This window comes from Calonectris borealis, unplaced genomic scaffold, assembly GCF_964195595.1.
Source record: "Calonectris borealis unplaced genomic scaffold, bCalBor7.hap1.2 HAP1_SCAFFOLD_152, whole genome shotgun sequence".
NCBI classification, from domain to species: domain Eukaryota; kingdom Metazoa; phylum Chordata; class Aves; order Procellariiformes; family Procellariidae; genus Calonectris; species Calonectris borealis.
The window spans coordinates 58689-83333 of NW_027441538.1; the positions used below are offsets into that span (position 1 = coordinate 58689).

A 24645-nucleotide genomic window follows, 5' to 3' on the forward strand; every position below is an offset into this window, starting at 1 on the left:
CACATACCATGAGCACCAGCACCTCTCCAACGACCACCGTCACCAGCACCTCTGCACCCACCATGAGCACGAGCACCTCTGCAAGCACCACGGCCACCAGCACCTCTGCACCCACCATGCCCACCAGCACCTTCACAAGCACTACGCCCACCAGCAGCCCTGCAACCCCCATGCCCACAGGCACCTCTGCAACGTCCACGGCCATCAGCACCTCTGCAATGACCACGGCCAGCGGCACCTTCACAAGCACTATGGCCACCAGCAGCCCTGCAACCACCATGCCCACAGCCACCTCTGCAACAACCATGGCCAGCAGCACCTCTGCAAATATCGTGAGCTCCAACACCTCTGCAACCACCGTGGCAACCGGCACCTCTGCACCCACCATGACCACCAACCCCTTAACAAGCTTTAGAACCACCAGCAGGCCAGCAACCACAACGCCCACCAGCGCCTCTGCACCCACCACCGCCACCAGCATCTCTGCACATACCATGAGCACCAGCACCTCTCCAACGACCACGGCCAGCAGCACCTCTGCACCCACCATGCCCACCAGCACCTTCACAAGCACTACGCCCACCAGCAGCCCTGCAACCTCCATGCCCGCCAGCACCCCTGCACCCACTATTCCCACCAGCACCCCTGCAAGCACCATAAGCATGAGCACCTCTGCAAGCAGCACGGCCACCAGCACCTCTGCACCCACCATGCCCACCAGCCCCTTAACAAGCATTAGAACCTCCAGCAGCCCTGCAATCTCCATGCCCACCAGCACCTTCACAAGCACTACGCCCACCAGCAGCCCAGCAACCACCATGCCCACAGGCACCTCTGCAACGACCATGGACAGCAGCACCTCTGCAGCGACCACGGCCACCAGCACCTTCACAAGCACTATGGGCACCAGCAGCCCTGCAACCACCATGCCCACAGGCACCTCTGCAATGACCATGGCCAGCAGCACCACTGCAGCCACCACAGCCACCAGCATCTCTGCACATACCATGAGCACCAGCACCTCTCCAACGACCACCGCCACCAGCACCTCTGCACCCACCATGCCCACCAGCACCCCTGCAACCACCATGAGCACGAGCACCTCTGCAAGCACCACGGCCACCAGCACCTCTGCACCCACCATGCCCACCAGCACCTTCACAAGCACTACGCCCACCAGCAGCCCTGCAACCTCCATGCCCACCAGCACCTCTGCACCCACCACAGCCACCAGCATCACTGCACATACCATGAGCACCAACACCTCTCCAATTACCACAGCCACCAGCACCTCTGCACCCACCATGCCCACCAGCACCTTAACAAGCATTAGAACCACCAGCAGCCCTGCAACCACCATGCCCACCGGCACCTCTGCAACGACCACGGCCACCTGCGCTTCTGCAGAGACCACGGCGAGCAACACCTTCACAAGCACTACGCCCACTAGCAGCCCTGCAACCACCATGCCCACAGCCACCTCTGCAACGGCTAAGGACACCAGCGCCTCTGCACCCACCACAGCCACCAGCATCTCTGCAGATAACATGAGCACCAGCACCTCTGCAACGACCACAGCCACCAGCACTTCTACACCCACCATGCCCACCAGCACCTCTGCACCCACCATGCCCACAGGCACCTCTGCAACCACTATGGGCACTGGCACCGCTGAAAGCACCACGGCCACCAGCACCTCTGCACCCACCATACCCACCAGCACCTTCACAAGCACTACGCCCACCAGCAGCCCTGCAACCACCATGCGCACAGGCACCTCTGCAACGGCTACGGACACCAGCGCTTCTGCACCCACCACAGCCACCAGCATCTCTGCACATACCATGAGCACCAGCACCTCTGCAACGACCACAGCCACCAGCACTACTACACCAACCATGCCCACCAGCACCTCTGCACCCACCATGCCCACAGGCACCTCTGCAACCACTATGGGCACTGGCACCGCTGAAAGCACCACGGCCACCAGCACCTCTGCACCCACCATACCCACCAGCACCTTCACAAGCACTACGCCCACCAGCAGCCCTGCAACCACCATGCGCACAGGCACCTCTGCAACGGCTACGGACACCAGCGCTTCTGCACCCACCACAGCCACCAGCATCTCTGCACATACCATGAGCACCAGCACCTCTCCAACGACCACCGCCACCAGCACCCTTGCAACCACCATGCCCACCGGCACCTCTGCAACGACCACGGCCACCAGCGCTTCTACACCCACCATGCCCACCAGCACCTCTGCACCCACCATGCCCACAGGCACCTCTGCAACGACCATGGCCAGCAGCACCTCTGCAGCGACCACGGCCACCAACAGCCCTGCAACCACAAAGCCCACAGGCACCTCTGCAACGACCATGGACAGCAGCACCTCTGCAGCGACCACGGCCACCAGGAACTTCACAAGCACTATGGGCACCAGCAGCCCTGCAACCACCATGCCCACCGGCACCTCTGCAACCACTATGGGCACTGGCACCGCTGAAAGCACCACGGCCACCAGCACCTCTGCACCCACCATACCCACCAGTACATTCACAAGCACCGTGCCCACCAGCAGCCCTGCAACCTCTATGCCCACAGGCACCTCTGCAATGACCACGGCCAGCAGCACCACTGCAGCCACCACAGCCACCAGCATCTCTGCACATACCATGAGCACCAGCACCTCTCCAACGACCACCGCCACCAGCACCTCTGCACCCACCATGCCCACCAGCACCCCTGCAACCACCATGAGCACGAGCAGCTCAGAAAGCACCACGGCCACCAGCACCTCTGCACCCACCAAGCCCACCAGCACCTTCACAAGCATTAGAACCACCAACAGCCCTGCAACCACCATGCCCACAGACACCTCTGCAACGACCACGGCCACCAGCGCTTCTGCAGAGACCACGGCCAGCAGCACCTCTGCAAGCATCACGGCCACCAGCACCTTCACAAGCACTACGCCCACCAGCAGCCCTGCAACCACCATGCGCACAGGCACCTCTGCAACGGCTACGGACACCAGCTCTTCTGCACCCACCACAGCCACCAGCATCTCTGCACATACCATGAGCACCAGCACCTCTCCAACGACCACGGCCACCAGCACCCCTGCAACCACCATGCCCACAGACACCTCTGCAACGACCACGGCCACCAGCACCTCTGCATCCACCGTGTCCACAAGCCCCTTAACAAGCACTACGCCCACCAGCAGCCCTGCAACCACCATGCCCACAGGCACCTCTGCAACGGCTACGGACACCAGCGCCTCTGCACCCACCACAGCCACCAGCATCTCTGCACATACCATGAGCACCAGCACCTCTCCAACGACCACCGCCACCAGCACTACTACACCAACCATGCCCACCAGCACCTCTGCACCCATCATGCCCACAGGCACCTCTGCAACGACCATGGCCAGCAGCACCTCTGCAGCGACCACGGCCACCAACAGCCCTGCAACCACAAAGCCCACAGGCACCTCTGCAACGACCATGGACAGCAGCACCTCTGCAGCGACCACAGCCATCAGCAGCTTCACAAGCACTATGGGCACCAGCAGCCCTGCAACCACCATGCCCACCGGCACCTCTGCAACCACTATGGGCACTGGCACCGCTGAAAGCACCACGGCCACCAGCACCTCTGCAGCCACCACAGCCACCAGCATCTCTGCACATACCATGAGCACCAGCACCTCTCCAACGACCACCGTCACCAGCACCTCTGCACCCACCATGAGCACGAGCACCTCTGCAAGCACCACGGCCACCAGCACCTCTGCACCCACCATGCCCACCAGCACCTTCACAAGCACTACGCCCACCAGCAGCCCTGCAACCCCCATGCCCACAGGCACCTCTGCAACGTCCACGGCCATCAGCACCTCTGCAATGACCACGGCCAGCGGCACCTTCACAAGCACTATGGGCACCAGCAGCCCTGCAACCACCATGCCCACAGCCACCTCTGCAACAACCATGGCCAGCAGCACCTCTGCAAATATCGTGAGCTCCAACACCTCTGCAACCACCGTGGCAACCGGCACCTCTGCACCCACCATGACCACCAACCCCTTAACAAGCTTTAGAACCACCAGCAGGCCAGCAACCACAACGCCCACCAGCGCCTCTGCACCCACCACCGCCACCAGCATCTCTGCACATACCATGAGCACCAGCACCTCTCCAACGACCACGGCCAGCAGCACCTCTGCACCCACCATGCCCACCAGCACCTTCACAAGCACTACGCCCACCAGCAGCCCTGCAACCTCCATGCCCGCCAGCACCCCTGCACCCACTATACCCACCAGCACCCCTGCAAGCACCATAAGCATGAGCACCTCTGCAAGCAGCACGGCCACCAGCACCTCTGCACCCACCATGCCCACCAGCCCCTTAACAAGCATTAGAACCTCCAGCAGCCCTGCAATCTCCATGCCCACCAGCACCTTCACAAGCACTACGCCCACCAGCAGCCCAGCAACCACCATGCCCACAGGCACCTCTGCAACGACCATGGACAGCAGCACCTCTGCAGCGACCACGGCCACCAGCACCTTCACAAGCACTATGGGCACCAGCAGCCCTGCAACCTCCATGCCCACCAGCACCTCTGCACCCACCACAGCCACCAGCATCACTGCACATACCATGAGCACCAACACCTCTCCAATTACCACAGCCACCAGCACCTCTGCACCCACCATGCCCACCAGCACCTTAACAAGCATTAGAACCACCAGCAGCCCTGCAACCACCATGCCCACCGGCACCTCTGCAACGACCACGGCCACCAGCGCTTCTGCAGAGACCACGGCGAGCAACACCTTCACAAGCACTACGCCCACTAGCAGCCCTGCAACCACCATGCCCACAGCCACCTCTGCAACGGCTACGGACACCAGCGCCTCTGCACCCACCACAGCCACCAGCATCTCTGCAGATAACATGAGCACCAGCACCTCTGCAACGACCACAGCCACCAGCACTTCTACACCCACCATGCCCACCAGCACCTCTGCACCCACCATGCCCACCGGCACCTCTGCAACCACTATGGGCACAGGCACCGCTGAAAGCACCACGGCCACCAGCACCTCTGCACCCACCATACCCACCAGTACATTCACAAGCACTGTGCCCACCAGCAGCCCTGCAACCTCCATGCCCACAGGCACCTCTGCAACGACCACGGCCAGCGGCACCTTCACAAGCACTATGGCCACCAGCAGCCCGGCAACCACCATGCCCACAGCCACCTCTGCAACCCCTATGGGGACTAGCACCTCTGCATCCACCATGCCCACCAGCACCTTCACAAGCACTATGGGCAGCAGCAGCCCTGCAACCACCATGCCCACAGCCACCTCTGCAACAACCATGGCCAGCAGCACCTCTGCAAATATCGTGAGCTCCAGCACCTCTGCAACCACCGTGGCAACCGGCACCTCTGCACCCACCATGACCACCAACCCCTTAACAAGCTTTAGAACCACCAGCAGGCCAGCAACCACAATGCCCACCAGCGCCTCTGCACCCACCACAGACACCAGCACCTCTCCAATTACCACAGCCACCAGCACCTCTGCACCCACCATGCCCACCAGCACCTCTGCACCCACCATGCCCACCAGCACCTTAACAAGCATTAGAACCACCAACAGCCCTGCAACCACCATGCCCACAGACACCTCTGCAATGACCGCGGCCAGCAGCACCTCTGCAAGCATCACGGCCACCAGCACCTTCACAAGCACTACGCCCACCAGCACCCTTGCAACCACAATGCCCACAGACACCTCTGCAACGACCACGGCCACCAGCACTTCTACACCCACCATGCCCACCAGCACCTCTGCACCCACCATGCCCACAGGCACCTCTGCAACGACCATGGCCAGCAGCACCTCTGCAGTGACCACGGCCACCAACAGCCCTGCAACCACAAAGCCCACAGGCACCTCTGCAACGACCATGGACAGCAGCAGCTCTGCAGCGACCACGGCCACCAGGAACTTCACAAGCACTATGGGCACCAGCAGCCCTGCAACCACCATGCCCACCGGCACCTCTGCAACCACTATGGGCACTGGCACCGCTGAAAGCACCACGGCCACCAGCACCTCTGCACCCACCATACCCACCAGTACCTTCACAAGCACTGTGCCCACCAGCAGCCCTGCAACCCCCATGCCCACAGGCACCTCTGCAATGACCACGGTCAGCAGCACCACTGCAGCCACCACAGACACCAGCATCTCTGCACATACCATGAGCACCAGCACCTCTCCAACGACCACCGCCACCAGCACCTCTGCACCCACCATGCCCACCAGCACCCCTGCAACCACCATGAGCACGAGCAGCTCAGAAAGCACCACGGCCACCAGCACCTCTGCACCCACTATGCCCAGCAGCACCTTCACAAGCATTACAACCACCAACAGCCCTGCAACCACCATGCCCACAGACACCTCTGCAACGACCACGGCCACCAGCGCTTCTGCACCCACCATGCCCACCAGCCCCTTAACAAGCACTACGCCCACCAGCACCCTTGCAACCACCATGCCCACAAGCACCTCTGAAACGACCATGGACAGCAGCACCTCTGCAGCGACCACGGCCACCAGCACCTTCACAAGCACTATGGGCACCAGCAGCCCTGCAACCACCATGCCCACAAGCACCTCTGAAACGACCATGGACAGCAGCACCTCTGCAGCGACCACGGCCACCAGCACCTTCACAAGCACTATGGGCACCAGCAGCCCTGCAACCACCATGCCCACCGGCACCTCTGCAACCACTATGGGCACTGGCACCGCTGAAAGCACCACGGCCACCAGCACCTCTGCACCCACCATACCCACCAGCACCTTCACAAGCACTACGCCCACCAGCAGCCCTGCAACCACCATGCGCACAGGCACCTCTGCAACGGCTAGGGCCACCAGCGCTTCTGCACCCACCACAGCCACCAGCATCTCTGCACATACCATGAGCACCAGCACCTCTCCAACGACCACCGCCACCAGCACCCTTGCAACCACCATGCCCACCGGCACCTCTGCAACGACCACGGCCACCAGCGCTTCTGCAGAGACCACGGCCATCAGCAACTTCACAAGCACTACGCCCACCAGCAGCCCTGAAACCACCATGCCCACAGGCACCTCTGCAACGGCTACGGACACCAGCTCGTCTGCACCCACCACAGCCACCAGCATCTCTGCACATACCATGAGCACCAGCACCTCTGCAACGACCACAGCCACCAGCACTTCTACACCCACCATGCCCACCAGCACCTCTGCACCCACCATGCCCACAGGCACCTCTGCAACGACCATGGCCAGCAGCACCTCTGCAGCGACCACGGCCACCAACAGCCCTGCAACCACAAAGCCCACAGGCACCTCTGCAACGACCATGGACAGCAGCACCTCTGCAGCGACCACGGCCACCAGGAACTTCACAAGCACTATGGGCACCAGCAGCCCTGCAACCACCATGCCCACCGGCACCTCTGCAACCACTATGGGCACAGGCACCGCTGAAAGCACCACGGCCACCAGCACCTCTGCACCCACCATACCCACCAGTACATTCACAAGCACTGTGCCCACCAGCAGCCCTGCAACCTCTATGCCCACAGGCACCTCTGCAATGACCACGGCCAGCAGCACCACTGCAGCCACCACAGCCACCAGCATCTCTGCACATACCATGAGCACCAGCACCTCTCCAACGACCACCGCTACCAGCACCTCTGCACCCACCATGCCCACCAGCACCCCTGCAACCACCATGAGCACGAGCACCTCTGCAAGCACCACGGCCACCAGCACCTCTGCACCCACCATGCCCACCAGCACCTTCACAAGCACTACGCCCACCAGCAGCCCTGCAACCTCCATGCCCACCAGCACCTCTGCACCCACCACAGCCACCAGCATCACTGCACATACCATGAGCACCAACACCTCTCCAATTACCACAGCCACCAGCACCTCTGCACCCACCATGCCCACCAGCACCTTAACAAGCATTAGAACCACCAACAGCCCTGCAACCACCATGCCCAGAGAAACCTCTGCAACGACCACGGCCACCAGCGCTTCTGCACTCACCACAGCCACCAGCATCTCTGCACATACCATGAGCACCAGCACCTCTCCAACGACCACCGCCACCAGCACCCTTGCAACCACCATGCCCACAGACACCTCTGCAACGACCACAGCCTCCAGCACCTCTGCATCCACCATGTCCACAAACCCCTTAACAAGCATTACACCCACCAGCAGCCCTGCAACCACCATGCCCACCGGCACCTCTGCAACGACCACGGCCACCAGCACTTCTGCAGAGACCACGGCGAGCAGCACCTTCACAAGCACTACGCCCACCAGCAGCCCTGCAACCACCATGCCCACAGCCACCTCTGCAACGGCTACGGACACCAGCGCCTCTGCACCCACCACAGCCACCAGCATCTCTGCAGATAACATGAGCACCAGCACCTCTGCAACGACCACAGCCACCAGCACTTCTACACCCACCATGCCCACCAGCACCTCTGCACCCACCATGCCCACAGGCACCTCTGCAACGACCATGGCCAGCAGCACCTCTGCAGCGACCATGGCCACCAACAGCCCTGCAACCACAAACGCCACCGGCACCTCTACAACGGCCACGGCCAGCAGCACCTCTGCAAGCATCACGGCCACCAGCAACTTCACAAGCACTATGGGCACCAGCAGCCCTGCAACCACCATGCCCACCGGCACCTCTGCAACCACTATGGGCACAGGCACCGCTGAAAGCACCACGGCCACCAGCACCTCTGCACCCACCATACCCACCAGTACATTCACAAGCACTGTGCCCACCAGCAGCCCTGCAACCCCCATGCCCACAGGCACCTCTGCAACGTCCACGGCCATCAGCACCTCTGCAACGACCACGGCCAGCGGCACCTTCACAAGCACTATGGCCACCAGCAGCTCTGCAACCACCATGCCCACAGGCACCTCTGCAACCCCTATGGGGCCTGGCACCTCTGCACCCACCATGCCCACCAGCACCTTCACAAGCACTATGGCCACCAACAGCCCTGTAACCACCATGCCCACAGGCACCTCTGCAACAGCCATGGCCAGCAGCACCTCTGCAAATATCGTGAGCTCCAGCACCTCTGCAACCACCGTGGCAACCGGCACCTCTGCACCCACCATGCCCACCAGCACCTCTGCACCCACCATGCCCAGCAGCACCTTAACAAGCATTAGAACCACCAACAGCCCTGCAACCACCATGCCCACAGACACCGGTGCAACGACCACGGCCAGCAGCACCTCTGCAAGCATCATGGCTACCAGCACCTTCACAAGCACTACGCCCACCAGCAGCCCTGCAACCACCATGCGCACAGGCACCTCTGCAACGACCACGGCCACCATCGCTTCTGCACCCATCACAGCCACCAGCATCTCTGCACATACCATGAGCACCAGCACCTCTCCAACGACCACCGCCACCAGCACCTCTGCACCCACCATGCCCACCAGCACCTTCACAAGCACTACGCCCACCAGCAGCCCTGCAACCTCCATGCCCACCAGCACCCCTGCACCCACTATTCCCACCAGCACCCCTGCAACCACCATGAGCATGAGCACCTCTGCAAGCAGCACGGCCACCAGCACCTCTGCACCCACCATGCCCACCAGCCCCTTAACAAGCACTACGCCCACCAGCACCCTTGCAACCACCATGCCCACAGGCACCTCTGAAACGACCATGGACAGCAGCACCTCTGCAGCGACCACGGCCACCAGCACCTTCACAAGCACTATGGGCACCAGCAGCCCTGCAACCACCATGCCCACCGGCACCTCTGCAACCACTATGGGCACTGGCACCGCTGAAAGCACCACGGCCACCAGCACCTCTGCACCCACCATACCCACCAGCACCTTCACAAGCACTACGCCCACCAGCAGCCCTGCAACCACCATGCGCACAGGCACCTCTGCAACGGCTAGGGCCACCAGCGCTTCTGCACCCACCACAGCCACCAGCATCTCTGCACATACCATGAGCACCAGCACCTCTCCAACGACCACCGCCACCAGCACCCTTGCAACCACCATGCCCACCGGCACCTCTGCAATGACCACGGCCACCAGCGCTTCTGCAGAGACCACGGCCATCAGCAACTTCACAAGCACTACGCCCACCAGCAGCCCTGAAACCACCATGCCCACAGGCACCTCTGCAACGGCTACGGACACCAGCTCGTCTGCACCCACCACAGCCACCAGCATCTCTGCACATACCATGAGCACCAGCACCTCTGCAACGACCACAGCCACCAGCACTTCTACACCCACCATGCCCACCAGCACCTCTGCACCCACCATGCCCACAGGCACCTCTGCAACGACCATGGCCAGCAGCACCTCTGCAGCGACCACGGCCACCAACAGCCCTGCAACCACAAAGCCCACAGGCACCTCTGAAACGACCATGGACAGCAGCACCTCTACAGCGACCACGGCCACCAGCACCTTCACAAGCACTATGGGCACCAGCAGCCCTGCAACCACCATGCCCACCGGCACCTCTGCAACCACTATGGGCACTGGCACCGCTGAAAGCACCACGGCCACCAGCACCTCTGCACCCACCATACCCACCAGTACATTCACAAGCACCGTGCCCACCAGCAGCCCTGCAACCTCTATGCCCACAGGCACCTCTGCAATGACCACGGCCAGCAGCACCACTGCAGCCACCACAGACACCAGCATCTCTGCACATACCATGAGCACCAGCACCTCTCCAACGACCACCGCCACCAGCACCTCTGCACCCACCATGCCCACCAGCACCTTCACAAGCACTACGCCCACCAGCAGCCCTGCAACCTCCATGCCCACCAGCACCCCTGCACCCACTATTCCCACCAGCACCCCTGCAACCACCATGAGCATGAGCACCTCTGCAAGCAGCACGGCCACCAGCACCTCTGCACCCACCATGCCCACCAGCCCCTTAACAAGCACTACGCCCACCAGCACCCTTGCAACCACCATGCCCACAGGCACCTCTGAAACGACCATGGACAGCAGCACCTCTGCAGCGACCACGGCCACCAGCACCTTCACAAGCACTATGGGCACCAGCAGCCCTGCAACCACCATGCCCACCAGCACCTCTGCAACCACTATGGGCACTGGCAACGCTGAAAGCACCACGGCCACCAGCACCTCTGCACCCACCATACCCACCAGCACCTTCACAAGCACTACGCCCACCAGCAGCCCTGCAACCACCATGCGCACAGGCACCTCTGCAACGGCTAGGGCCACCAGCGCTTCTGCACCCACCACAGCCACCAGCATCTCTGCACATACCATGAGCACCAGCACCTCTCCAACGACCACCGCCACCAGCACCCTTGCAACCACCATGCCCACCGGCACCTCTGCAACGACCACGGCCACCAGCGCTTCTGCAGAGACCACGGCCATCAGCAACTTCACAAGCACTACGCCCACCAGCAGCCCTGAAACCACCATGCCCACAGGCACCTCTGCAACGGCTACGGACACCAGCTCGTCTGCACCCACCACAGCCACCAGCATCTCTGCACATACCATGAGCACCAGCACCTCTGCAACGACCACAGCCACCAGCACTTCTACACCCACCATGCCCACCAGCACCTCTGCACCCACCATGCCCACAGGCACCTCTGCAACGACCATGGCCAGCAGCACCTCTGCAGCGACCACGGCCACCAACAGCCCTGCAACCACAAAGCCCACAGGCACCTCTGCAACGACCATGGACAGCAGCAGCTCTGCAGCGACCACGGCCACCAGGAACTTCACAAGCACTATGGGCACCAGCAGCCCTGCAACCACCATGCCCACCGGCACCTCTGCAACCACTATGGGCACTGGCACCGCTGAAAGTACCACGGCCACCAGCACCTCTGCACCCACCATACCCACCAGTACATTCACAAGCACCGTGCCCACCAGCAGCCCTGCAACCTCTATGCCCACAGGCACCTCTGCAATGACCACGGCCAGCAGCACCACTGCAGCCACCACAGCCACCAGCATCTCTGCACATACCATGAGCACCAGCACCTCTCCAACGACCACCGCCACCAGCACCTCTGCACCCACCATGCCCACCAGCACCCCTGCAACCACCATGAGCATGAGCAGCTCAGAAAGCACCACGGCCACCAGCACCTCTGCACCCACCAAGCCCACCAGCACCTTCACAAGCATTAGAACCACCAACAGCCCTGCAACCACCATGCCCACAGACACCTCTGCAACGACCACGGCCACCAGCGCTTCTGCAGAGACCACGGCCAGCAGCACCTCTGCAAGCATCACGGCCACCAGCACCTTCACAAGCACTACGCCCACCAGCAGCCCTGCAACCACCATGCGCACAGGCACCTCTGCAACGGCTACGGACACCAGCTCTTCTGCACCCACCACAGCCACCAGCATCTCTGCACATACCATGAGCACCAGCACCTCTCCAACGACCACGGCCACCAGCACCCCTGCAACCACCATGCCCACAGACACCTCTGCAACGACCACGGCCACCAGCACCTCTGCATCCACCGTGTCCACAAGCCCCTTAACAAGCACTACGCCCACCAGCAGCCCTGCAACCACCATGCCCACAGGCACCTCTGCAACGGCTACGGACACCAGCGCCTCTGCACCCACCACAGCCACCAGCATCTCTGCACATACCATGAGCACCAGCACCTCTCCAACGACCACCGCCACCAGCACTACTACACCAACCATGCCCACCAGCACCTCTGCACCCATCATGCCCACAGGCACCTCTGCAACGACCATGGCCAGCAGCACCTCTGCAGCGACCACGGCCACCAACAGCCCTGCAACCACAAAGCCCACAGGCACCTCTGCAACGACCATGGACAGCAGCACCTCTGCAGCGACCACAGCCATCAGCAGCTTCACAAGCACTATGGGCACCAGCAGCCCTGCAACCACCATGCCCACCGGCACCTCTGCAACCACTATGGGCACTGGCACCGCTGAAAGCACCACGGCCACCAGCACCTCTGCAGCCACCACAGCCACCAGCATCTCTGCACATACCATGAGCACCAGCACCTCTCCAACGACCACCGTCACCAGCACCTCTGCACCCACCATGAGCACGAGCACCTCTGCAAGCACCACGGCCACCAGCACCTCTGCACCCACCATGCCCACCAGCACCTTCACAAGCACTACGCCCACCAGCAGCCCTGCAACCCCCATGCCCACAGGCACCTCTGCAACGTCCACGGCCATCAGCACCTCTGCAACGACCACGGCCAGCGGCACCTTCACAAGCACTATGGCCACCAGCAGCCCTGCAACCACCATGCCCACAGCCACCTCTGCAACAACCATGGCCAGCAGCACCTCTGCAAATATCGTGAGCTCCAGCACCTCTGCAACCACCGTGGCAACCGGCACCTCTGCACCCACCATGACCACCAACCCCTTAACAAGCTTTAGAACCACCAGCAGGCCAGCAACCACAACGCCCACCAGCGCCTCTGCACCCACCACCGCCACCAGCATCTCTGCACATACCATGAGCACCAGCACCTCTCCAACGACCACGGCCATCAGCACCTCTGCACCCACCATGCCCACCAGCACGTTCACAAGCACTACGCCCACCAGCAGCCCTGCAACCTCCATGCCCGCCAGCACCCCTGCACCCACTATTCCCACCAGCACCCCTGCAACCACCATGAGCATGAGCACCTCTGCAAGCAGCACGGCCACCAGCACCTCTGCACCCACCATGCCCACCAGCCCCTTAACAAGCATTAGAACCTCCAGCAGCCCTGCAACCTCCATGCCCACCAGCACCTTCACAAGCACTACGCCCACCAGCAGCCCTGCAACCACCATGCCCACAGGCACCTCTGCAACGACCATGGACAGCAGCACCTCTGCAGCGACCACGGCCACCAGCACCTTCACAAGCACTATGGGCACCAGCAGCCCTGCAACCCCCATGCCCACAGGCACCTCTGCAATGACCATGGCCAGCAGCACCACTGCAGCCACCACAGCCACCAGCATCTCTGCACATACCATGAGCACCAGCACCTCTCCAACGACCACCGCCACCAGCACCTCTGCACCCACCATGCCCACCAGCACCCCTGCAACCACCATGAGCACGAGCACCTCTGCAAGCACCACGGCCACCAGCACCTCTGCACCCACCATGCCCACCAGCACCTTCACAAGCACTACGCCCACCAGCAGCCCTGCAACCTCCATGCCCACCAGCACCTCTGCACCCACCACAGCCACCAGCATCACTGCACATACCATGAGCACCAACACCTCTCCAATTACCACAGCCACCAGCACCTCTGCACCCACCATGCCCACCAGCACCTTAACAAGCATTAGAACCACCAACAGCCCTGCAACCACCATGCCCAGAGAAACCTCTGCAACGACCACGGCCACCAGCGCTTCTGCACTCACCACAGCCACCAGCATCTCTGCACATACCATGAGCACCAGCACCTCTCCAACGACCACCGCCACCAGCACCCTTGCAACCACCATGCCCACAGACACCTCTGCAACGACCACAGCCTCCAGCACCTCTGCATCCACCATGTCCACAAACCCCTTAACAAGCATTACACCCACCAGCAGCCCTGCAACCACCATGCCCACCGGCACCTCTGCAACGACCACGGCCACCAGCACTTCTGCAGAGACCACGGCGAGCAGCACCTTCACAAGCACTACGCCCACCAGCAGCCCTGCAACCACCATGCCCACAGCCACCTCTGCAACGGCTACGGACACCAGCGCCTCTGCACCCACCACAGCCACCAGCATCTCTGCAGATAACATGAGCACCAGCACCTCTGCAACGACCACAGCCACCAGCACTTCTACACCCACCATGCCCACCAGCACCTCTGCACCCACCATGCCCACAGGCACCTCTGCAACGACCATGGCCAGCAGCACCTCTGCAGCGACCATGGCCACCAACAGCCCTGCAACCACAAACCCCACCGGCACCTCTACAACGGCCACGGCCAGCAGCACCTCTGCAAGCATCACGGCCACCAGCAACTTCACAAGCACTATGGGCACCAGCAGCCCTGCAACCACCATGCCCACCGGCACCTCTGCAACCACTATGGGCACAGGCACCGCTGAAAGCACCACGGCCACCAGCACCTCTGCACCCACCATACCCACCAGTACATTCACAAGCACTGTGCCCACCAGCAGCCCTGCAACCCCCATGCCCACAGGCACCTCTGCAACGTCCACGGCCATCAGCACCTCTGCAACGACCACGGCCAGCGGCACCTTCACAAGCACTATGGCCACCAGCAGCTCTGCAACCACCATGCCCACAGCCACCTCTGCAACCCCTATGGGGCCTGGCACCTCTGCACCCACCATGCCCACCAGCACCTTCACAAGCACTATGGCCACCAACAGCCCTGTAACCACCATGCCCACAGCCACCTCTGCAACAGCCATGGCCAGCAGCACCTCTGCAAATATCGTGAGCTCCAGCACCTCTGCAACCACCGTGGCAACCGGCACCTCTGCACCCACCATGCCCAGCAGCACCTTAACAAGCATTAGAACCACCAACAACCCTGCAACCACCATGCCCACAGACACCTCTGCAACGACCACGGCCAGCAGCACCTCTGCAAGCATCATGGCTACCAGCACCTTCACAAGCACTACGCCCACCAGCAGCCCTGCAACCACCATGCGCACAGGCACCTCTGCAACGACCACGGCCACCATCGCTTCTGCACCCATCACAGCCACCAGCATCTCTGCACATACCATGAGCACCAGCACCTCTCCGACGACCACCGCCACCAGCACCTCTGCACCCACCATGCCCACCAGCACCTTCACAAGCACTACGCCCACCAGCAGCCCTGCAACCTCCATGCCCACCAGCACCCCTGCACCCACTATTCCCACCAGCACCCCTGCAACCACCATGAGCATGAGCACCTCTGCAAGCAGCACGGCCACCAGCACCTCTGCACCCACCATGCCCACCAGCCCCTTAACAAGCACTACGCCCACCAGCACCCTTGCAACCACCATGCCCACAGGCACCTCTGAAACGACCATGGACAGCAGCACCTCTGCAGCGACCACGGCCACCAGCACCTTCACAAGCACTATGGGCACCAGCAGCCCTGCAACCACCATGCCCACCGGCACCTCTGCAACCACTATGGGCACTGGCACCGCTGAAAGCACCACGGCCACCAGCACCTCTGCACCCACCATACCCACCAGCACCTTCACAAGCACTACGCCCACCAGCAGCCCTGCAACCACCATGCGCACAGGCACCTCTGCAACGGCTAGGGCCACCAGCGCTTCTGCACCCACCACAGCCACCAGCATCTCTGCACATACCATGAGCACCAGCACCTCTCCAACGACCACCGCCACCAGCACCCTTGCAACCACCATGCCCACCGGCACCTCTGCAACGACCACGGCCACCAGCGCTTCTGCAGAGACCACGGCCATCAGCAACTTCACAAGCACTACGCCCACCAGCAGCCCTGAAACCACCATGCCCACAGGCACCTCTGCAACGGCTACGGACACCAGCTCGTCTGCACCCACCACAGCCACCAGCATCTCTGCACATACCATGAGCACCAGCACCTCTGCAACGACCACAGCCACCAGCACTTCTACACCCACCATGCCCACCAGCACCTCTGCACCCACCATGCCCACAGGCACCTCTGCAACGACCATGGCCAGCAGCACCTCTGCAGCGACCACGGCCACCAACAGCCCTGCAACCACAAAGCCCACAGGCACCTCTGCAACGACCATGGACAGCAGCACCTCTGCAGCGACCACGGCCACCAGGAACTTCACAAGCACTATGGGCACCAGCAGCCCTGCAACCACCATGCCCACCGGCACCTCTGCAACCACTATGGGCACTGGCACCGCTGAAAGCACCACGGCCACCAGCACCTCTGCACCCACCATACCCACCAGTACATTCACAAGCACCGTGCCCACCAGCAGCCCTGCAACCTCCAGGCCCACAGGCACCTCTGCAATGACCACGGCCAGCAGCACCACTGCAGCCACCACAGCCACCAGCATCTCTGCACATACCATGAGCACCAGCACCTCTCCAACGACCACCGCCACCAGCACCTCTGCACCCACCATGCCCACCAGCACCCCTGCAACCACCATGAGCAGGAGCAGCTCAGAAAGCACCACGGCCACCAGCACCTCTGCACCCACCAAGCCCACCAGCACCTTCACAAGCATTAGAACCACCAACAGCCCTGCAACCACCATGCCCACAGACACCTCTGCAACGACCACGGCCACCAGCGCTTCTGCAGAGACCACGGCCAGCAGCACCTCTGCAAGCACCACGGCCACCAGCACCTCTGCACCCACCATACCCACCAGCACCTTCACAAGCACTACGCCCACCAGCAGCCCTGCAACCACCATGCGCACAGGCACCTCTGCAACGGCTACGGACACCAGCTCTTCTGCACCCACCACAGCCACCAGCATCTCTGCACATACCATGAGCACCAGCACCTCTCCAACGACCACGGCCACCAGCACCCCTGCAACCACCATGCCCACAGACACCTCTGCAACGACCACGGCCACCAGCACCTCTGCATCCACCGTGTCCACAAGCCCCTTAACAAGCACTACGCCCACCAGCAGCCCTGCAACCACCATGCCCACAGGCACCTCTGCAACGGCTACGGACACCAGCGCCTCTGCACCCACCACAGCCACCAGCATCTCTGCACATACCATGAGCACCAGCACCTCTCCAACGACCACCGCCACCAGCACTACTACACCAACCATGCCCACCAGCACCTCTGCACCCATCATGCCCACAGGCACCTCTGCAACGACCATGGCCAGCAGCACCTCTGCAGCGACCACGGCCACCAACAGCCCTGCAACCACAAAGCCCACAGGCACCTCTGCAACGACCATGGACAGCAGCACCTCTGCAGCGACCACAGCCATCAGCAGCTTCACAAGCACTATGGGCACCAGCAGCCCTGCAACCACCATGCCCACCGGCACCTCTGCAACCACTATGGGCACTGGCACCGCTGAAAGCACCACGGCCACCAGCACCTCTGCAGCCACCACAGCCACCAGCATCTCTGCACATACCATGAGCACCAGCACCTCTCCAACGACCACCGTCACCAGCACCTCTGCACCCACCATGAGCACGAGCACCTCTGCAAGCACCACGGCCACCAGCACCTCTGCACCCACCATGCCCACCAGCACCTTCACAAGCACTACGCCCACCAGCAGCCCTGCAACCTCCATGCCCACCAGCACCTCTGCACCCACCACAGCCACCAGCATCTCTGCAGATACCATGAGCACCAGCACCTCTCCAATTACCAGAACCACCAGCACCTTAACAAGCATTAGAACCACCAACAGCCCTGCAACCACCATGCCCACAGGCACCTCTGCAACGGCTACGGCCACCAGCGCTTCTGCACCCACCACAGCCACCAGCATCTCTGCACATACCATGAGCACCAGCACCTCTGCAACGACCACAGCCACCAGCACTTCTACACCCACCATGCCCACCAGCACCTCTGCACCCACCATGCCCACAGGCACCTCTGCAACGACCATGGCCAGCAGCACCACTGCAGCGACCACGGCCACCAACAGCCCTGCAACCACAAACCCCACCGGCACCTCTGCAACGATCATGGCCAGCAGCACCTCTGCAGCGACCATGGCCACCAACAGCCCTGCAACCACAAACCCCACCGGCACCTCTGCAACGGCCACGGACACCAGCGCCTCTGCACCCACCACAGCCACCAGCATCTCTGCAACCAACATGAGCACGAGCACCTCTGAAAGCACCACGGCCACCAGCACCTCTGCACCCACCAAGCCCACCAGCACCTTCACAAGCACTATGGCCACCAACAGCCCTGTAACCACCATGCCCACAGCCACCTCTGCAACAGCCATGGCCAGCAGCACCTCTGCAAATATCGTGAGCTCCAGCACCTCTGCAACCACCGTGGCAACCGGCACCTCTGCACCCACCATGCCCACCAGCACCTCTGCACCCACCATGCCCAGCAGCACCTTAACAAGCATTAGAACCACCAACAGCCCTGCAACCACCATGCCCACAGACACCTCTGCAACGACCACGGCCAGCAGCACCTCTGCAAGCATCATGGCTACCAGCACCTTCACAAGCACTACGCCCACCAGCAGTCCTGCAACCACCATGCGCACAGGCACCTCTGCAACGACCACGGCCACCATCGCTTCTGCACCCATCACAGCCACCAGCATCTCTGCACATACCATGAGCACCAGCACCTCTCCAACGACCACCGCCACCAGCACCTCTGCACCCACCATGCCCACCAGCACCTTCACAAGCACTACGCCCACCAGCAGCCCTGCAACCTCCATGCCCACCAGCACCCCTGCACCCACTATTCCCACCAGCACCCCTGCAACCACCATGAGCATGAGCACCTCTGCAAGCAGCACGGCCACCAGCACCTCTGCACCCACCATGCCCACCAGCACCTTCACAAGCACTACGCCCACCAGCAGCCCTGCAACCACCATGCCCACAGGCACCTCTGCAACGACCATGGACAGCAGCACCTCTGCAGCGACCACGGCCACCAGCACCTTCACAAGCACTATGGGCACCAGCAGCCCTGCAACCCCCATGCCCACAGGCACCTCTGCAATGACCATGGCCAGCAGCACCACTGCAGCCACCACAGCCACCAGCATCTCTGCACATACCATGAGCACCAGCACCTCTCCAACGACCACCGCCACCAGCACCTCTGCACCCACCATGCCCACCAGCACCCCTGCAACCACCATGAGCACGAGCACCTCTGCAAGCACCACGGCCACCAGCACCTCTGCACCCACCATGCCCACCAGCACCTTCACAAGCACTACGCCCACCAGCAGCCCTGCAACCTCCATGCCCACCAGCACCTCTGCACCCACCACAGCCACCAGCATCACTGCACATACCATGAGCACCAACACCTCTCCAATTACCACAGCCACCAGCACCTCTGCACCCACCATGCCCACCAGCACCTTAACAAGCATTAGAACCACCAACAGCCCTGCAACCACCATGCCCAGAGAAACCTCTGCAACGACCACGGCCACCAGCGCTTCTGCACTCACCACAGCCACCAGCATCTCTGCACATACCATGAGCACCAGCACCTCTCCAACGACCACCGCCACCAGCACCCTTGCAACCACCATGCCCACAGACACCTCTGCAACGACCACAGCCTCCAGCACCTCTGCATCCACCATGTCCACAAACCCCTTAACAAGCATTACACCCACCAGCAGCCCTGCAACCACCATGCCCACCGGCACCTCTGCAACGACCACGGCCACCAGCACTTCTGCAGAGACCACGGCCATCAGCAACTTCACAAGCACTACGCCCACCAGCAGCCCTGCAACCACCATGCCCACAGCCACCTCTGCAACGGCTACGGACACCAGCGCCTCTGCACCCACCACAGCCACCAGCATCTCTGCAGATAACATGAGCACCAGCACCTCTGCAACGACCACAGCCACCAGCACTTCTACACCCACCATGCCCACCAGCACCTCTGCACCCACCATGCCCACAGGCACCTCTGCAACGACCATGGCCAGCAGCACCTCTGCAGCGACCATGGCCACCAACAGCCCTGCAACCACAAACCCCACCGGCACCTCTACAACGGCCACGGCCAGCAGCACCTCTGCAAGCATCACGGCCACCAGCAACTTCACAAGCACTATGGGCACCAGCAGCCCTGCAACCACCATGCCCACCGGCACCTCTGCAACCACTATGGGCACAGGCACCGCTGAAAGCACCACGGCCACCAGCACCTCTGCACCCACCATACCCACCAGTACATTCACAAGCACTGTGCCCACCAGCAGCCCTGCAACCCCCATGCCCACAGGCACCTCTGCAACGTCCACGGCCATCAGCACCTCTGCAACGACCACGGCCAGCGGCACCTTCACAAGCACTATGGCCACCAGCAGCTCTGCAACCACCATGCCCACAGCCACCTCTGCAACCCCTATGGGGCCTGGCACCTCTGCACCCACCATGCCCACCAGCACCTTCACAAGCACTATGGCCACCAACAGCCCTGTAACCACCATGCCCACAGCCACCTCTGCAACAGCCATGGCCAGCAGCACCTCTGCAAATATCGTGAGCTCCAGCACCTCTGCAACCACCGTGGCAACCGGCACCTCTGCACCCACCATGCCCAGCAGCACCTTAACAAGCATTAGAACCACCAACAGCCCTGCAACCACCATGCCCACAGACACCTCTGCAACGACCACGGCCAGCAGCACCTCTGCAAGCATCATGGCTACCAGCACCTTCACAAGCACTACGCCCACCAGCAGCCCTGCAACCACCATGCGCACAGGCACCTCTGCAACGACCACGGCCACCATCGCTTCTGCACCCATCACAGCCACCAGCATCTCTGCACATACCATGAGCACCAGCACCTCTCCGACGACCACCGCCACCAGCACCTCTGCACCCACCATGCCCACCAGCACCTTCACAAGCACTACGCCCACCAGCAGCCCTGCAACCTCCATGCCCACCAGCACCCCTGCACCCACTATTCCCACCAGCACCCCTGCAACCACCATGAGCATGAGCACCTCTGCAAGCAGCACGGCCACCAGCACCTCTGCACCCACCATGCCCACCAGCCCCTTAACAAGCACTACGCCCACCAGCACCCTTGCAACCACCATGCCCACAGGCACCTCTGAAACGACCATGGACAGCAGCACCTCTGCAGCGACCACGGCCACCAGCACCTTCACAAGCACTATGGGCACCAGCAGCCCTGCAACCACCATGCCCACCGGCACCTCTGCAACCACTATGGGCACTGGCACCGCTGAAAGCACCACGGCCACCAGCACCTCTGCACCCACCATACCCACCAGCACCTTCACAAGCACTACGCCCACCAGCAGCCCTGCAACCACCATGCGCACAGGCACCTCTGCAACGGCTAGGGCCACCAGCGCTTCTGCACCCACCACAGCCACCAGCATCTCTGCACATACCATGAGCACCAGCACCTCTCCAACGACCACCGCCACCAGCACCCTTGCAACCACCATGCCCACCGGCACCTCTGCAACGACCACGGCCACCAGCGCTTCTGCAGAGACCACGGCCATCAGCAACTTCACAAGCACTACGCCCACCAGCAGCCCTGAAACCACCATGCCCACAGGCACCTCTGCAACGGCTACGGACACCAGCTCGTCTGCACCCACCACAGCCACCAGCATCTCTGCACATACCATGAGCACCAGCACCTCTGCAACGACCACAGCCACCAGCACTTCTACACCCACCATGCCCACCAGCACCTCTGCACCCACCATGCCCACAGGCACCTCTGCAACGACCATGGCCAGCAGCACCTCTGCAGCGACCACGGCCACCAACAGCCCTGCAACCACAAAGCCCACAGGCACCTCTGCAACGACCATGGACAGCAGCACCTCTGCAGCGACCACGGCCACCAGGAACTTCACAAGCACTATGGGCACCAGCAGCCCTGCAACCACCATGCCCACCGGCACCTCTGCAACCACTATGGGCACTGGCACCGCTGAAAGCACCACGGCCACCAGCACCTCTGCACCCACCATACCCACCAGTACATTCACAAGCACCGTGCCCACCAGCAGCCCTGCAACCTCCATGCCCACAGGCACCTCTGCAATGACCACGGCCAGCAGCACCACTGCAGCCACCACAGCCACCAGCATCTCTGCACATACCATGAGCACCAGCACCTCTCCAACGACCACCGCCACCAGCACCTCTGCACCCACCATGCCCACCAGCACCCCTGCAACCACCATGAGCACGAGCAGCTCAGAAAGCACCACGGCCACCAGCACCTCTGCACCCACCAAGCCCACCAGCACCTTCACAAGCATTAGAACCACCAACAGCCCTGCAACCACCATGCCCACAGACACCTCTGCAACGACCACGGCCACCAGCGCTTCTGCAGAGACCACGGCCAGCAGCACCTCTGCAAGCACCACGGCCACCAGCACCTCTGCACCCACCATACCCACCAGCACCTTCACAAGCACTACGCCCACCAGCAGCCCTGCAACCACCATGCGCACAGGCACCTCTGCAACGGCTACGGACACCAGCTCTTCTGCACCCACCACAGCCACCAGCATCTCTGCACATACCATGAGCACCAGCACCTCTCCAACGACCACGGCCACCAGCACCCCTGCAACCACCATGCCCACAGACACCTCTGCAACGACCACGGCCACCAGCACCTCTGCATCCACCGTGTCCACAAGCCCCTTAACAAGCACTACGCCCACCAGCAGCCCTGCAACCACCATGCCCACAGGCACCTCTGCAACGGCTACGGACACCAGCGCCTCTGCACCCACCACAGCCACCAGCATCTCTGCACATACCATGAGCACCAGCACCTCTCCAACGACCACCGCCACCAGCACTACTACACCAACCATGCCCACCAGCACCTCTGCACCCATCATGCCCACAGGCACCTCTGCAACGACCATGGCCAGCAGCACCTCTGCAGCGACCACGGCCACCAACAGCCCTGCAACCACAAAGCCCACAGGCACCTCTGCAACGACCATGGACAGCAGCACCTCTGCAGCGACCACAGCCATCAGCAGCTTCACAAGCACTATGGGCACCAGCAGCCCTGCAACCACCATGCCCACCGGCACCTCTGCAACCACTATGGGCACTGGCACCGCTGAAAGCACCACGGCCACCAGCACCTCTGCAGCCACCACAGCCACCAGCATCTCTGCACATACCATGAGCACCAGCACCTCTCCAACGACCACCGTCACCAGCACCTCTGCACCCACCATGAGCACGAGCACCTCTGCAAGCACCACGGCCACCAGCACCTCTGCACCCACCATGCCCACCAGCACCTTCACAAGCACTACGCCCACCAGCAGCCCTGCAACCTCCATGCCCACCAGCACCTCTGCACCCACCACAGCCACCAGCATCTCTGCAGATACCATGAGCACCAGCACCTCTCCAATTACCAGAACCACCAGCACCTTAACAAGCATTAGAACCACCAACAGCCCTGCAACCACCATGCCCACAGGCACCTCTGCAACGGCTACGGCCACCAGCGCTTCTGCACCCACCACAGCCACCAGCATCTCTGCACATACCATGAGCACCAGCACCTCTGCAACGACCACAGCCACCAGCACTTCTACACCCACCATGCCCACCAGCACCTCTGCACCCACCATGCCCACAGGCACCTCTGCAACGACCATGGCCAGCAGCACCACTGCAGCGACCACGGCCACCAACA

The 24645-nt window shown here is 62.1% G+C and overlaps 1 protein-coding gene across 1 annotated transcript; it reads left to right on the forward strand.

Moving 5' to 3' along the window:
* The first annotated feature begins 170 nt into the window (after nt 1-170).
* On the forward strand, nt 171-24391 carry LOC142077094 (uncharacterized). The gene is made up of 18 exons (XM_075139286.1): nt 171-332; nt 2280-2339; nt 4260-4316; nt 4557-4652; nt 7263-7319; nt 8523-8588; nt 9474-9569; nt 11682-11747; nt 12462-12511; nt 12602-12761; nt 13716-13820; nt 14307-14438; nt 14685-14795; nt 15135-15200; nt 17304-17381; nt 19398-19724; nt 23046-23138; nt 24365-24391. Exons 1-18 carry the CDS (start codon nt 171-173, stop codon nt 24389-24391), a joined length of 1809 nt encoding a protein of 602 aa, XP_074995387.1.
* Nucleotides 24392-24645: the final 254 nt, after the last annotated feature.

Bases quoted from the DNA above. Each gene is read 5' to 3' on its own strand.
- LOC142077094 (XM_075139286.1), top strand. From the start codon at position 171: ATGCCCACAGGCACCTCTGCAACGTCCACGGCCATCAGCACCTCTGCA. The intron at 12,762-13,715 runs GGCACCTCTGCA...ACCAGCACCTCT, and splicing joins CTGCAACCACCATGCCCACA to CCAACGACCACGGCCATCAG. The intron at 23,139-24,364 runs GCAACCACCATG...TCCAATTACCAG, and splicing joins CCATGCCCACCAGCACCCCT to AACCACCAGCACCTTAACAA.